The sequence below is a fragment of the Carcharodon carcharias genome, chromosome 13, assembly GCF_017639515.1.
Source record: "Carcharodon carcharias isolate sCarCar2 chromosome 13, sCarCar2.pri, whole genome shotgun sequence".
NCBI lineage: Eukaryota > Metazoa > Chordata > Chondrichthyes > Lamniformes > Lamnidae > Carcharodon > Carcharodon carcharias.
In genome coordinates this window covers 145868520-145882271 of record NC_054479.1, presented here as the reverse complement: position 1 = coordinate 145882271, position 13752 = coordinate 145868520, and the positions used below count along the sequence as shown (strand labels likewise).

At 46.0% G+C, this 13752-nt stretch overlaps 1 protein-coding gene across 1 annotated transcript in view; it reads right to left on the bottom strand.

The window, feature by feature from the left end:
• Positions 1–13752, bottom strand: part of LOC121286167 (semaphorin-3E-like) — a 214951-nt gene that overhangs the window by 56431 nt on the left and 144768 nt on the right. The window contains exon 9 of the mRNA XM_041203146.1: positions 7338–7407. Coding sequence (XP_041059080.1) covers positions 7338–7407 — 70 coding nt within the window. The remainder of the gene's footprint in view (positions 1–7337; positions 7408–13752) is intronic.

The following is a 13752-nucleotide window of genomic DNA, read 5'->3' as shown; positions in this document are numbered from 1 at the left end:
AGAACCTCATGTCCTTTAGGGAAAGAAATCTGCTGTCCTTACCTGGCCTGGCCTACAAGTGACTCCAGACCCACAGCAATGTGATTGAACTTAAATGCCCTCTAAGCAAGGGCAATTAGGGATGAGCAATAAATGCTGGCCAAGCCAGTGACACCCACATCCCATGAATAATTTTTAAAAAAATAACAGACTTGTATACAAGTGTGTGTAAAAACATGATTCTTGGGCCAAAAATCAATTATCCAAAGATGGGTGGCAGGTCAGAAGTTTGGAAAGAATATAAGGAACAGCAAAGAATGACAAAAAGATTAATAAGGAGGGAAAAATTAGAGTATGAGAGAAAGCTAGGCAGAAATATAAAGATGGATAGCGAGAGTTTCTATAGATATTTAAATAAGGAAAGAGTTAACAAATTGAGCATTGGTCCTGTAGAGAGTGCATCTGGGGATTGGTAATGGAAAGTAGGGAGATGGCGGATGCATTAAACAGGTATTTTGCTTCGTTCTTCACTATAGAGGACACAAGTAATATCCCGGGAATAGCTGTAAATCAGGAAATGGAAGGGAGGGAGGAACTCGGGAAAATTACAATCACCTGGGAAGTGGTGTTGAGCCAATTGTTGGGGCTGCGGACAGACCATTCTCCAGGTCCAGATGGACTTAACACTAAGGTGTTGAAAGAAGTGGCTAGTGAGATAGTTGATGGATTGGTTTCAATTTTCCAAAATTCCCTAGATTCGGTGAAGGTTCCATTAGATTGGAATATAGCAAATGTAACTCCTTTATACAAAAAGGGAGGGGGATAGAAAACAGGAAACTGCAGGCCAGTTAGCCTAACATCTATCATAGGGAAAATATTAGAAGCTATTATTAAAGATATTAAGGCAGGGCACTTAGAAAAATTCAAAGCAATCAGGAAGAGTCAACATGGTTTTGTAAAAGGGAAATCTTGTTTAACTAATTTATTGGGGTTATTTGAAGGAGTCAAATGTGCTGTGGATAAAGGGGAACCAGTGGACGTGCTGTACTTAGATTTTCAGAAGGCATTTGATAAGGTGCCTCATCAAAGGTTATTGCGGAAAATAAAAGTTCATGGTGTAGGGGGTAACATATTTGCATAGATAGAAGATTGGCTGGCTAACAGGAAGCAGACAGTTGGCGTAAATGGGTATTTTTCTGGTTCGCAACATATGATGAATGGTGTGTCACAGAGATCAGTGTTGGGGCCTCAACCTTTTACAATTTATCTAAATGACTTATATGAAGGGACCGAAGGAATGGTTGCTAAGATAGGCAAGAAAGTAAATTGTGAAGAGGACATAGGGAGGCTACAAAGTGATATTGGTTAAGTGAGCGGGTAAAGATCTGGCAAATGGAAAATAATGTGGGCAAATGTGAGATCATTCATTTTGGCAGGAAGAATGAAAACAAAGCTTATTATCTAAATGGTGAACTCAGAGGGATCTGGGTGTTCTGGGGCATGAATCACAAAAAGTTAGTAGGCAGGTACAGCAGGTAATGAGGAAAGCTAATAGAATGTTATAATTTATTGTGAGGGGAATTGATTACAAAAATAGGGAGCTTATGCTTCAGTTGTACAGGGCACTGGTGAGACCACATCTGGAGTATTGTGTACAGTATTGGTCTCATTCTTAAAGGAAAGATGTAAATGCATTGGAAGCAGTTCAGAGAAGGTTTATTAGCTTAATACCAGGAATGGGTGGGTTGTCTTATGAAGAAGGATTGGACAGGTTAGGCTTGTATCCAGCTTGTCTGAGCTACAATCTAAACTGCAAAACCTCAGCGTTCCTAACTTGTGAGGGTTACATAACATATACTAATAACATAATTCGGCACAGAATAGAAGAGCCAAATGGCCTGTTTTCTGTGCTGTACTGTTCTATGGTTCTATGGGGTCAAGCATTTAAGACAGAGATGAGGAGAATTTTTTTTCTCTCAGAGGGTCATGAGCCTTTGGAACTCTCTTCCTCAAAAGCAGTGGAAGCAGAGATTTTGAATATATTTAAGGCAGAGCTGGATAGATTCTTGATTAACAAGGGGGTGAAAGGTTATTGGGGGTAGGTGGGAATGTGGGGTTGAGGTTACAGTCAGATCAACCATGATCTTATTGAATGGTGAAGCAGGCTCGAGGGGCCAAGTAGCCTACTCCTGCTCCTAGTTTGTATTTTGATGTATATGTACATTGTGATCCATGGAAATCTAAGGACAGTTTACAAATCACACACTTTGTGTTATATACTTCTCACTAACTCAGCCAAACGTATATTGAAGTGAAGGGAACACTAAATTATTCAGGGAGCAAATCAGTTTCCTCATGTACCAGGATATGTGAGACTTTCTCCAGGGTGTTACCTCACAATGGTTTGAGTTTGCAAAGGGCAGCACAGTGCAGTTCCAGACAGCTCAGAGGCTGCAATTTAAATTGGACCACAAGGAATTTTGTAAATGTATTTTCCAATGTGTTTAACATTAAGAGAAAGAGCATGGGTCCTTGGATACATTCACCTGACGTCAAAAACCTAGCAGTTAAGTAGCACAGCTTTGTGTGTGTATTCATGCATCCATACACAGGGCTGTTTTGTGACAGGTCTTTCAGCAACCTGTAGCAATGACTCTAATCCGGCAGCACTCTACAGATTCACAATTGATTTATATTAGGAATAATTTTGTTATTTATTTTACATTACTTCAAAGGTTTATCTGGAGCAACAACTGAATGCAAGGACTCCAGAGGGAGGAAATGTCTGCAAAGCCCAGACATACAAACTATAAGACAGTACAAGCCCTGGCAGTCTAAAAGACATTAAGTGAATTCTCTTATCTGGTCTGTGCCATCATTTTCAATTCCAGGAGCTCTAATGGAGTAATCTGTAAAAGGATGTCTCTGAGGTTTTCAACTCTGCTCCATTATATTACAATCTATGGTACTCCTGAGAAGATTAAACTGAATGCTAATGGGAATGTGAAATTAAGCTCAATACAGCTTTGCGTACATCAGACTGCATTAGAACAACTGGTCAGGGTAAAAGCATTTTAGTTCCAGATCTGAACCCAAGCTTGCCTGAGCTACAATCTAAACTGCAAAAACTCAGGGTTCCTAACTTGTGAGGGTTACATAACACATGCTAATAACATAATTCGGCACAGACTAGAAGAGCCGAATGGCCTGTTTTCTGTGCTGTAGTGTCCTATGGTTCTATAAGAGATATTGATTAATAGGAGGAAAGATTACAACTTTAAAAAAAGAAATCTTGTTGCTGGTTTCAATAATTGCACTGATTTCTGAACGGTTAAACCAGTTTAAAAGAGAAAATACAACAAAAAGGCAGAGAGTGGAATTTTCCGTTCTGGAGACTGAGGGCGGAATCGAGCCAGATTTGCACAAAGTGCGGTAGTGGGCGTGCAAAAGGACATTTTATCGGCCGGCTGCAATGGCATCTTTTCGCACCATATCGTCTCAATCCCAGCACATCCAACCTCATTAATAAGGCATTCACGGGAAACACTCGGACTCACTGGCAGACAGGCTCAGATTTGCCAGCTGTGCTGTGACCTCAGCGCTTCCTCGCTCCAGATTTAGAGTCTTGGAGTCATAGGAGTCTACAGCACAGACAAAGGCCCTTCGGCCCATCGAGTCTGCGCTGGTCAAACAAGTACCTAACTATTCTAATCTCATTGTCCAGCACTAGGCCCATACCCTTGTATGCCATGGCATCGCAAGTGCACATCCAAATACTTCTTAAATGTTATGAGGGTTTCTGCCTCTATCACCCTTTCAGGAAGTGACTTCCAGATTCCCACCACCCTCTGGGTGAGAGATTCTTCCTCACATCCCCTCTAAACCACCTGCCCCTTACCTTAAATCTATGCCCCCTGGTTATTGATCCCTCCAGCAAGGGGAAAAGCTCCTTCCTGTCTACCCTATCTATGCCCCTCATAATTTTATATACCTCAATCATGTCCCCCCTCAATCTCCTCTGCTCCAGGGAAAATAACCCCAGTCTATCCAATCTCTCCTCATAACTAAAACTCTCCAGCCCAGGCAACAATGTAATAAATCTCCTCTGCACTGTCTTTATTGCAATCACATCATTCCTATAATGCAGATTCCAGAACTGCACACAATACTCTAGCTGTGGCCTAATCAGCATTTTATACAGTTCCAGCATAACCTCCCTGCTCGTATATTCTATGCCTCAACTAATAAAGGCAGGTATCCCATATGCCTTCTTAACCACCTTATCTACCTGTCCCGCTACCTTAAGGGACCAGTGGATATGCACGCCAAGGTACCTCTGATCCTCAGTACTTCCCAGGGTCCTACCATTCATCATGTATTCCTGTGCCTTGTTTGTCCTGCCCAAGTGCATCACCTCACACATATCCAGATTAAATTCCATTTGCCATTGATCAGCCCATCTGATCAGCCCATCTATACGCTCCTGTAATCTAAGGCTGTCCTCCTCACGAATTACCACCCCACCAATTTTCGTGTCATCTGCGAACTTACAGATAAACCCTCCTACATTCAAGTCTAAATCGTTTATATATACCACAAACAGCAATGGACCCAACACCGATCCCTGTGGAACCCCACTGGACACAGGCACCCAGTCACAAACACACCCCTCAACCATCACCCTCTGCTTCCTGCCTCTCTGCCAATTCTGGATCCAATTTTCCAAATTGCCTTGGATCTCATGGGCTCTTACCTTCATGATCAGTCTCACATGTAGGACCTTATCAAAAGCCTTGCTGAAGACCAAGTGGACTTAAGGTGCACCAAAGCGCAGTCTACTTCATGTTTACAGACCAGGACCGCTCCAGGTGACAGTGGCCCTGAAAGCAAAGAAGACGGCAGCTCCCAAATTTAGTGACGTCTCTCTGGGGCGCCTGCTGGACACAGTGAAAGGCCGCTGAAATGTCCTTTACACTCGCTCTGGCCACAGGAGGTCCACCAGAGTCACCAATCCGGCCTGGGAGGCGGTGGCAATGCCGGTCAGCATGACCGGAGACAGAGGAGATGAGCCTTCCGGGGTAGGAAAAGGATGAAAGATCTCATCCATTCTGCCAGGGTAAGGCAACCACCTCATCACTCTCAACTCACACACTCACAAACCCATCGCACATCCACAGGGATCTCACCCCTCAAGGGACAACACCACTAACTCTCACACACACCCTCACATCTCCATCAGGCTCATACTCTCTGGAGCTCACATCCTCATCCTGTCCATGGCTCCGCTCACCACACAAACATTCCACACAGTGCCATTTGTCCTGCTCTCACTCTCTCCATCTGTTTTCATGCAGGAGAAGCTGACTCACTTCAGTAGAGAGAGGTCCCAGACCGGGGTGGAAGGGGGAGGGGAGGGTGGTGGAGTGGCCCACATTAGGCCTCTCACTCACTTTGAGAAGTGTTTCATCATGCTGACCGGAGAAGATGTGAACTGGCCCTGCGGTGATGGTGAGGTCAGTGGTGAACACCCATGTGAGGATCCTGCACCACATTATCCCTCTCTCAAAGCTAATACGAATGCTCTCTCTGCTGCTTTTGTTTCAGCTGCCACGCATTAATTATCTCTACTTTGGTTCACAGGGAGCTCTGCCAAGCCACCGACACCCTCAGCCAGCCAGTCCCCCAGCTCCATCCAGTCCGTCACCTCCATCCAGTCCGTCAGCTCCATCCAGTCCCCCAGCTCCATCCAGTCCGTCACCTCCATCCAGTCCGTCACCTCCATCCAGTCCGTCACCTCCATCCAGTCCGTCACCTCCATCCAGTCCCCCAGCTCCATCCAGTCCCCCAGCTCCATCCAGTCCGTCACCTCCATCCAGTCCCCCAGCTCCATCCAGTCCCCCAGCTCCATCCAGTCCGTCAGCTCCATCCAGTCCCTCAACTCCATCCACATCCTCACCTCCAGCCAAGAGGACACCTCCTCCATTGAAGAGCTGGAAATAAGCAGCCTGGAAGACCCATCACAGCGCTTACCCACACCCTCCACCAGTGCAGAGACACACACCTCGGTGGGACTTAGATCTAGAGCAGGCTCGGGTTCACAATCTGGTGGTCACTGCACGGATACGTGTCTGCAGCAGGAGGGGGCAGGTTCAGCCCAGCTCCCCGGGCTCCGAATCAGAGGACTTCTGGGGAAGAGACATCTGAGAGGTCCGAGTCAGATGACGAGACTTTAGATTCGGCCTTCCAGCTCATCGTGGAGAGTCAGCAGAAGGCGTGGGAACATCATACAGAACTTTTGGAAGCCCTCAACAGAGTGGCAGGCAAGTTACAGGAGTGCTTCCACCTGCTCTCTGATGAAGTGATGCCCACATGTGCACACATGGAGGTCTCCTTGGGAAGGATGTTGGATGCCATGGAGACCCTGGTCCAGTAGAATGTGGAGATGTGTGCAGACCTGCACCCCATCGTGGGAGCCATGGGTGAGTTCCTGCAGTGGCAAAGCGAGAGGGAAACAGGGCATCTCAACATCCCTCCAGGTGCTCCTTCCCCTCAAGAGTCAGGCGGTGCTGTTGAGCACCTGAAGGGAGGAGGAGCAGCAGTTGGACAACCCTGGATCATCAAATCAGGAATCGGGATGTTGAAAGGGATGAATCTGAAATGGACGAGGATTCAGACGAGCAACAAGAGGATGCAATTGCATGGGCACAATGTGGAAGACATGCCCTTGACAACCTCACCGCTTCAAGATTTCAGAAGGTATAAGGTTAAGACAAGTTGATATGAGAGTAATTCTCTTCACATTTTGATGCACAGGAGACAATAAGAACTTCATTGTTATCTTCAACATCTCACAAAAGGTCATCAGTCTCACAATGATCATGGAGGAAGCATAAATCACTCTAAACCCTAACCAGTGAACATCCCTAAGCAACTACACATAGTGCAGTCCTTTAAACCATGGCACGAGAAGGCCAGTGGCCATGATAGCTTCCAAGAGGCAGAAACACTATTGCACACATTGTTAGTCTATAAATACTGTTAGCCTCTCCACATTGTCAGTCTGTACATATTATCAGTCTGTACATATTGCCAGTCTATACATACTGTTAGCATGTATGTATTGTCAGCCTGTACATACTGTTAGCCTGTATATATCGACAGTCTATACTTATTGTTGACCTGTACATACTGTTAGCCTGTATATATCGACAGTCTATACTTATTGTTGACCTGTACATACTGTTAGCCTGTACCATTGTAACATGAACCCAAGATCCCCACATTGCCTTAAATCGATCTTTCAAACAGACATCAGAAGGAATATGAGGAAAGAGTAATTACACAAGATTATAGTTTACCTTGTTGTCCTGAACAATATATAAACTTCTGGGTTTTTATGGTCTCTGGTCTGCAACAGAAACACATCCTCTGTAAAGCAGAAAAAGCAAGAGGGTTACCCGGCTTGCAGTAACACACGGTACAAAGATCAAAACAGCAATATAAAGAGCTCATTGGAGCTATTGATTGAAGTTGCCACTTTCTCCAAGAAGAAGATAATAAATGCTCACCTTCTTGAGAAACAAACCAATGGAAGGTAGTAACAGTTGCATATCCTGCCTCACTCAATTAACAATATAGGGCTCTTCCATTCTATCCTCATGAGACAGAAAATTGTGTGGCAAGTGAACATGATCAAACAAAAACCAAATGTTGTTAACTTTCCTGAATTTCAATATGAGGAGAAAAATCAATAAAACTTCCAAAAGATAATTGGGATTGTGATGGGAATATTTTGTTTTAAGTAATTCTAATTCCTGACCTGAAAATATTATTGCATGTAGAATCTACAATGTGGATAATGGTTAAGTTGATTTTGGATGCTAATATAATAGCAAAATATATGAAAATTATGACTTTAAAAAAAACGTGAAAAGTTTATATGTTCTTCAACTATCTTCAGCCAGAAGTGCTGAGTAGATGATCCATCTTGGCCTCCTTCTGAGGTCCCCAGCATCACAGATGTCAGTCTTCAGCCAATTCGATTCACTCCACATTCTAGAAACCTGAAGGCACTGGATAATGCAAAGGCTATGGTTTCAGCAATAGTACTGAAGATTTGTACTTCAGAACTTGCCGTGCCCCTAGCCAAGTTGTTCCAGTTACAACACTGGCATCTACCAGACAATGTAGAAAATTGCTCAGGTGTGTCCTGTACACAAATAAACCGCAGCAAATTGGCCTCAATATCTTTGTCTTTTTCAAATTCCTCCACTATGTCTTGTTAAAGATACAGATTCCCAGTTTAGTGCACTTGGCTTTTCCATTCTTTACTTTTTGTTAAGATTACAAGACTCTTTATTTTGTCAAGTGGACACAAAAATCATTTGGCTGAGTTATCAGAAGCAATACCAATCTTTCAATGGAGTAAGCAGTTGATAGAGGTAACAATATGTAGGAGGATTATCTATCGACTGAGGGGTGGCCTATAGGTATATTTTAAGGTTTCTGTCTTGGCAGACAATCAGGTCCTTGAATGGTTGTTGCAAAATGTCTAAACTTCAATCTGAGCAATCTGAGTGGCAAGAGAATGGGTTTTTCTCTCTACAGGGTATAGTAAAATTATAAACTATAAATGATAAAGCTATTTATGAAGAATGAATCTCTTACCCATCTCCCCAAGAAATTCAATGGTTAAAAACAGAAAATTGCTTCTTCTGATACTTCTGCATTTTACAGCAGAGACGCCCCAAAGCCTGTCTGCCATCTACAAGGCAGAAGTGAGGAGTGTGATGGAATACTCCCCACTTGCCTGGATGAGTGCAGCTCCCACAACACTCAAGAAGTTCAACACCATCCAGGACAAAGCAGCCCGCTTGATTGACACCCTTCCCACAAATGTTCACTCCCTCCACCACCGATGCACAGTAGCAGCAGTGTGTACCATCTACAAGATGCACTGCAGGAATTCACCAAGGCTCCTTAGGCAGCACCTTCTAAACACACAACTGACACCATCTAGAAGGACAAGGGCACAGACACATGGGAACACCACCACCTGGAAGTCCCCCTCCAAGTCACTCACCATCCTGACTTGGAAATGTATCACCGTTCCTTCACTGTCACTGGGTCAAAATCCTGGAACTCCCTTCCTAACAGCACTCTGGGTTTACCTACACCACAGGGACAAAATCCTGGAACTCCCTTCCTAACAGCACTGTGGGTGTACCTACACCACATGGACTGCAACGGCTTAAGAAGGCAGTTCACCACCACCTTCTCAAGGGCAGTTAAGGATGGGCAATAAATGCTGGCCCAGCCAGTGACGCCCACATCCCATAAATGAATTTAAAAAGTTATTGAAGTGATTACAATATTCAATAAATCTGCATCAACAGCAAAGAATTCAAGCCACAATTTAATCTCTTACCCAATTTTATGGCAACAAAGGAAGTACTTTAGGCTTTTTAGCTCCAGCCTGTTTTAGGCCAACACAATCGATATCTTATTTCTCATCTATGTTTTTGAGAGTAAGACTCCATTCTTGAGAGGTACCTTGCTGTCCTCTCCTGTCTCGGCCACCTGACATACACGTACCTTGCTGAAAAAGCAGGCAATTTATTTCTCAAGCTTAGTTAATATAATTCTGAATCTGGGCATTAGGGAGCAGCCTGAGAAGATCTTAGAATGATAAAAAAAAAAGATTTTTCACCAACCTTGCAAAATTGCCTGGTCCCCACTCAACAACTATTCAAGGCAGCAGAGCGGAGAATTTAGCTCAGATACAGACATTAACCCTCACTGAGATAAAAACAAAAAAACTGCGGATGCTGGAAATCCAAAACAAAAACAGAATTACCTGGAAAAACTCAGCAGGTCTGGCAGCATTGGCGGAGAAGAAAAGAGTTGACGTTTCGAGTCCTCATGACCCTACGACAGAACTTGAGTTCGAGTCCAAGAAAGAGTTGAAATATAAGCTGGTTTAAGGTGTGTGGGGGGGTGGGGGGTGGGCGGAGAGAGAGAGAGAGAGAGAGAAATGGAGGGGGGGTTGTGGTTGTAGGGACAAACAAGCAGTGATAGAAGCAGATCATCAAAAGATGTCAACAACAATAGAACAAAAGAACACATAGGTGTTAAAGTTGGTGATATTATCTAAACGAATGTGCTAATTAAGAATGGATGGTAGGGCACTCAAGGTATAGCTCTCGTGGGGGTGGGGAGAGCATAAAATATTTTAAGATAATTAAAAATAATGGAAATAGGTGGGAAAAGAAAAATCTATATAATTTATTGGAAAAAAAAGGAAGGGGGAAACAGAAAGGGGGTGGGGATGGGGGAGGGAGCTCACGACCTAAAGTTGTTGAATTCAATATTCAGTCCGGAAGGCTGTAAAGTCCCTAGTCGGAAGATGAGGTGTAGTTCCTCCAGTTTGCGTTGGGCTTCACTGGAACAATGTAGCAAGCCAAGGACAGACATGTGGGCAAGAGAGCAGGGTGGAGTGTTAAAATGGCAAGCGACAGGGAGGTTTGGGTCATTCTTGCGGAAAGACCGCAGGTGTTCTGCAAAGTGGTCACCCAGTTTACGTTTGGTCTCTCCAATGTAGAGGAGACCACATTAGGAGCAACGAATGCAGTAGACTAAGTTGGGGGAAATGCAAGTGAAATGTTGCTTCACTTGAAAGGATTGTTTGGGCCCTTGGACGGTGAGGAGAGAGGAAGTGAAGGGGCAGGTGTTGCATCTTTTGCATGGGCATGGGGTGGTGCCATAGGAGGGGGTTGAGGAGTAGGGGGTGATGGAGGAGTGGACCAGGAGGGAGCGATCCCTACGGAATGCCGATAGGGGACGTGAAGGGAAGATGTGTTTGGTGGTGGCATCATGCTGGAGTTGGCGGAAATGGCGGAGGATGATCCTTTGAATGCGGAGGCTGGTGGGGTGATAAGTGAGGACAAGGGGGACCCTATCATGTTTCTGGGAGGGAGGAGAAGGCGTGAGGGCGGATGCACGGGAGATGGGCCGGACACGGTTGAGGGCCCTGTCAACGACCGTGGGTGGAAAACCTCGGTTAAGGAAGAAGGAGGACATGTCAGAGGAACTGTTTTTGAAGGTGGCATCATCGGAACAGATGCGACGGAGGCGAAGGAACTGAGAGAATGGGACGGAGTCCTTACAGGAAGCGGGGTGTGAGGAGCTGTAGTCGAGGTAGCTGTGGGAGTCGGTGGGTTTGTAATGGATATTGGTGGACAGTCTATCACCAGAGATTGAGACAGAGAGGTCAAGGAAGGGAAGGGAAGTGTCAGAGATGGACCACGTGAAAATGATGGAGGGGTGGAGATTGGAAGCAAAATTAATAAATTTTTCCAAGTCCCGACGAGAGCATGAAGCGGCACCGAAGTAATCATCGATGTACCGGAGAAAGAGTTGTGGAAGGGGGCCGGAGTAGGACTGGAACAAGGAATGTTCCACATACCCCATAAAGAGACAGGCATAGCTGGGGCCCATGCGGGTACCCATAGCCACACCTTTTATTTGGAGGAAGTGAGAGGAGTTGAAGGAGAAATTGTTCAGCGTGAGAACTAGTTCAGCCAGACGGAGGAGAGTAGTGGTGGATGGGGATTGTTCGGGCCTCTGTTCGAGGAAGAAGCTAAGGGCCCTCAGACCATCCTGGTGGGGGATGGAGGTGTAGGGGGATTGGACGTCCATGGTGAAGAGGAAGCGGTTGGGGCCAGAGAACTGGAAATTTTTGATGTGACGTAAGGTGTCAGAGGTATCATGGATGTAGGTGGGAAAGGACTGGACAAGGGGAGAGAGAAGGGAGTCAAGATAACGAGAAATGAGTTCTGTGGGGCAGGAGCAAGCTGAGACGATCGGTCTACCGGGGCAGTTCTGTTTGTGGATTTTGGGTAGGAGATAGAAGCGGGCCATCCGAGGTTGGGCGACTATCAGGTTGGAAGCTGTGGGAGGAAGATCCCCAGAGGAGATGAGGTCAGTGACAGTCCTGGAAACAATGGCTTGATGTTCAGTGGTGGGGTCATGGTCCAGGGAGAGGTAGGAGGAAGTGTCTGCGAGTTGATGCTCAGCCTCCGCGAGGTAGAGGTCAGTGCGCCAGACAACAACAGCACCACCCTTGTCAGCGGGTTTGATGACAATGTCAGGGTTGGACCTGAGAGAATGGAGTGCAGTAAGTTCAGAGAAAGACAGGTTAGAATGGGTGAGAGGAGCAGAGAAATTGAGACGACTAATGTTGCGCCGACAGTTCTCAATGAAAAGATCAAGAGAAGGTAAGAATCCAGAGGGAGGGGTCCAGGTGGAGGGAGAATATTGGAGATGGGTAAAAGGATCCGTTGAACTGGGAGAGGACTCCTGCCCAAAGAAGTGAGCCCGGAGACGAAGACGGCAGAAGAAGATTTCAGCATCATGCCGAGCCCGAAATTCATTGAGGTGAGGGCATAAGGGTATGAAACTAAGTCCTTTGCTGAGCACTCAACGTTCAGCATCGGAGAGGAGAAAGTCAGGGGCTATAGTGAATACACAGCTGGGGTTGGGATTGGAAGATGGGGTGGGGACGGAGGGACGGGCAGGGGTGGAGAGTCCTAGATGGGTGTTGGTGTCGATGAGTTGTTGCAGCTTGCGTTCCTTAGCACTTGAGAGAAAGAGAAAAAGTTTCTTGTTGAGGCGTCGGATGAGCCGAAGGATAAAATGAAACTGGGGGCACGCGCAGCTTTGAAAAAGGGTACGGCGGTGCTGCTGGAGGGAGAGGTCGAGTGTGTTCATATGGCGGCGCATGGCACTGAGAGTGGATTTCAGAATGTGACGGGAACAGCAGTCCGAGAAACGTTTTATGTCCCGGAGATACCTGTAATCCTGGGTGAGTTTGAAACATGAGGGGTGGAATTTCAGTTGAAATCCATGTGGGGTAAGTCGGAGACGGAGACAAGTCACTGAGAAAGGAGATATGGCTGTGAAAGCGGGTTTTAGTAAAAACCTTGTCAAACACCAGGAGGGAAATGGAAAGCAATGAAGGTGAGCAAGGCAAAAGAGAGGAATGGAAATCCCCACAGCTTCCAACCTGATAGTCGCCCAACCTCGGACGGCCCGCTTCTATCTCCTACCCAAAATCCACAAACAGAACTGCCCCGGTAGACCGATCGTCTCAGCTTGCTCCTGCCCCACAGAACTCATTTCTCGTTATCTTGACTCCTTTCTCTCTCCCCTTGTCCAGTCCCTTCCCACCTACATCTGTGATTCCTCTGACACCTTACGTCACATCAACAATTTCCAGTTCCCTGGCCCCAACCGCTTCCTCTTCACCATGGACGTCCAATCCCCCTACACCTCCATCCCCCACCAGGATGGTCTGAGGGCCCTTAGCTTCTTCCTCGAACAGAGGCCCAAACAATCCCCATCCACCACTACTCTCCTCCGTCTGGCTGAACTAGTTCTCATGCTGAACAATTTCTCCTTCAACTCCTCTCACTTCCTCCAAATAAAAGGTGTGGCTATGGGTACCCGCATGGGCCCCAGCTATGCCTGTCTCTTTATGGGGTATGTGGAACATTCCTTGTTCCAGTCCTACTCCGGCCCCCTTCCACAACTCTTTCTCCGGTACATCGATGATTACTTCGGTGCCGCTTCATGCTCTCGTCAGGACTTGGAAAAATTTATTAATTTTGCTTCCAATCTCCACCCCTCCATCATTTTCACGTGGTCCATCTCTGACACTTCCCTTCCCTTCCTTGACCTCTCTGTCTCAATCTCTGGTGATAGACTGTCCACCAA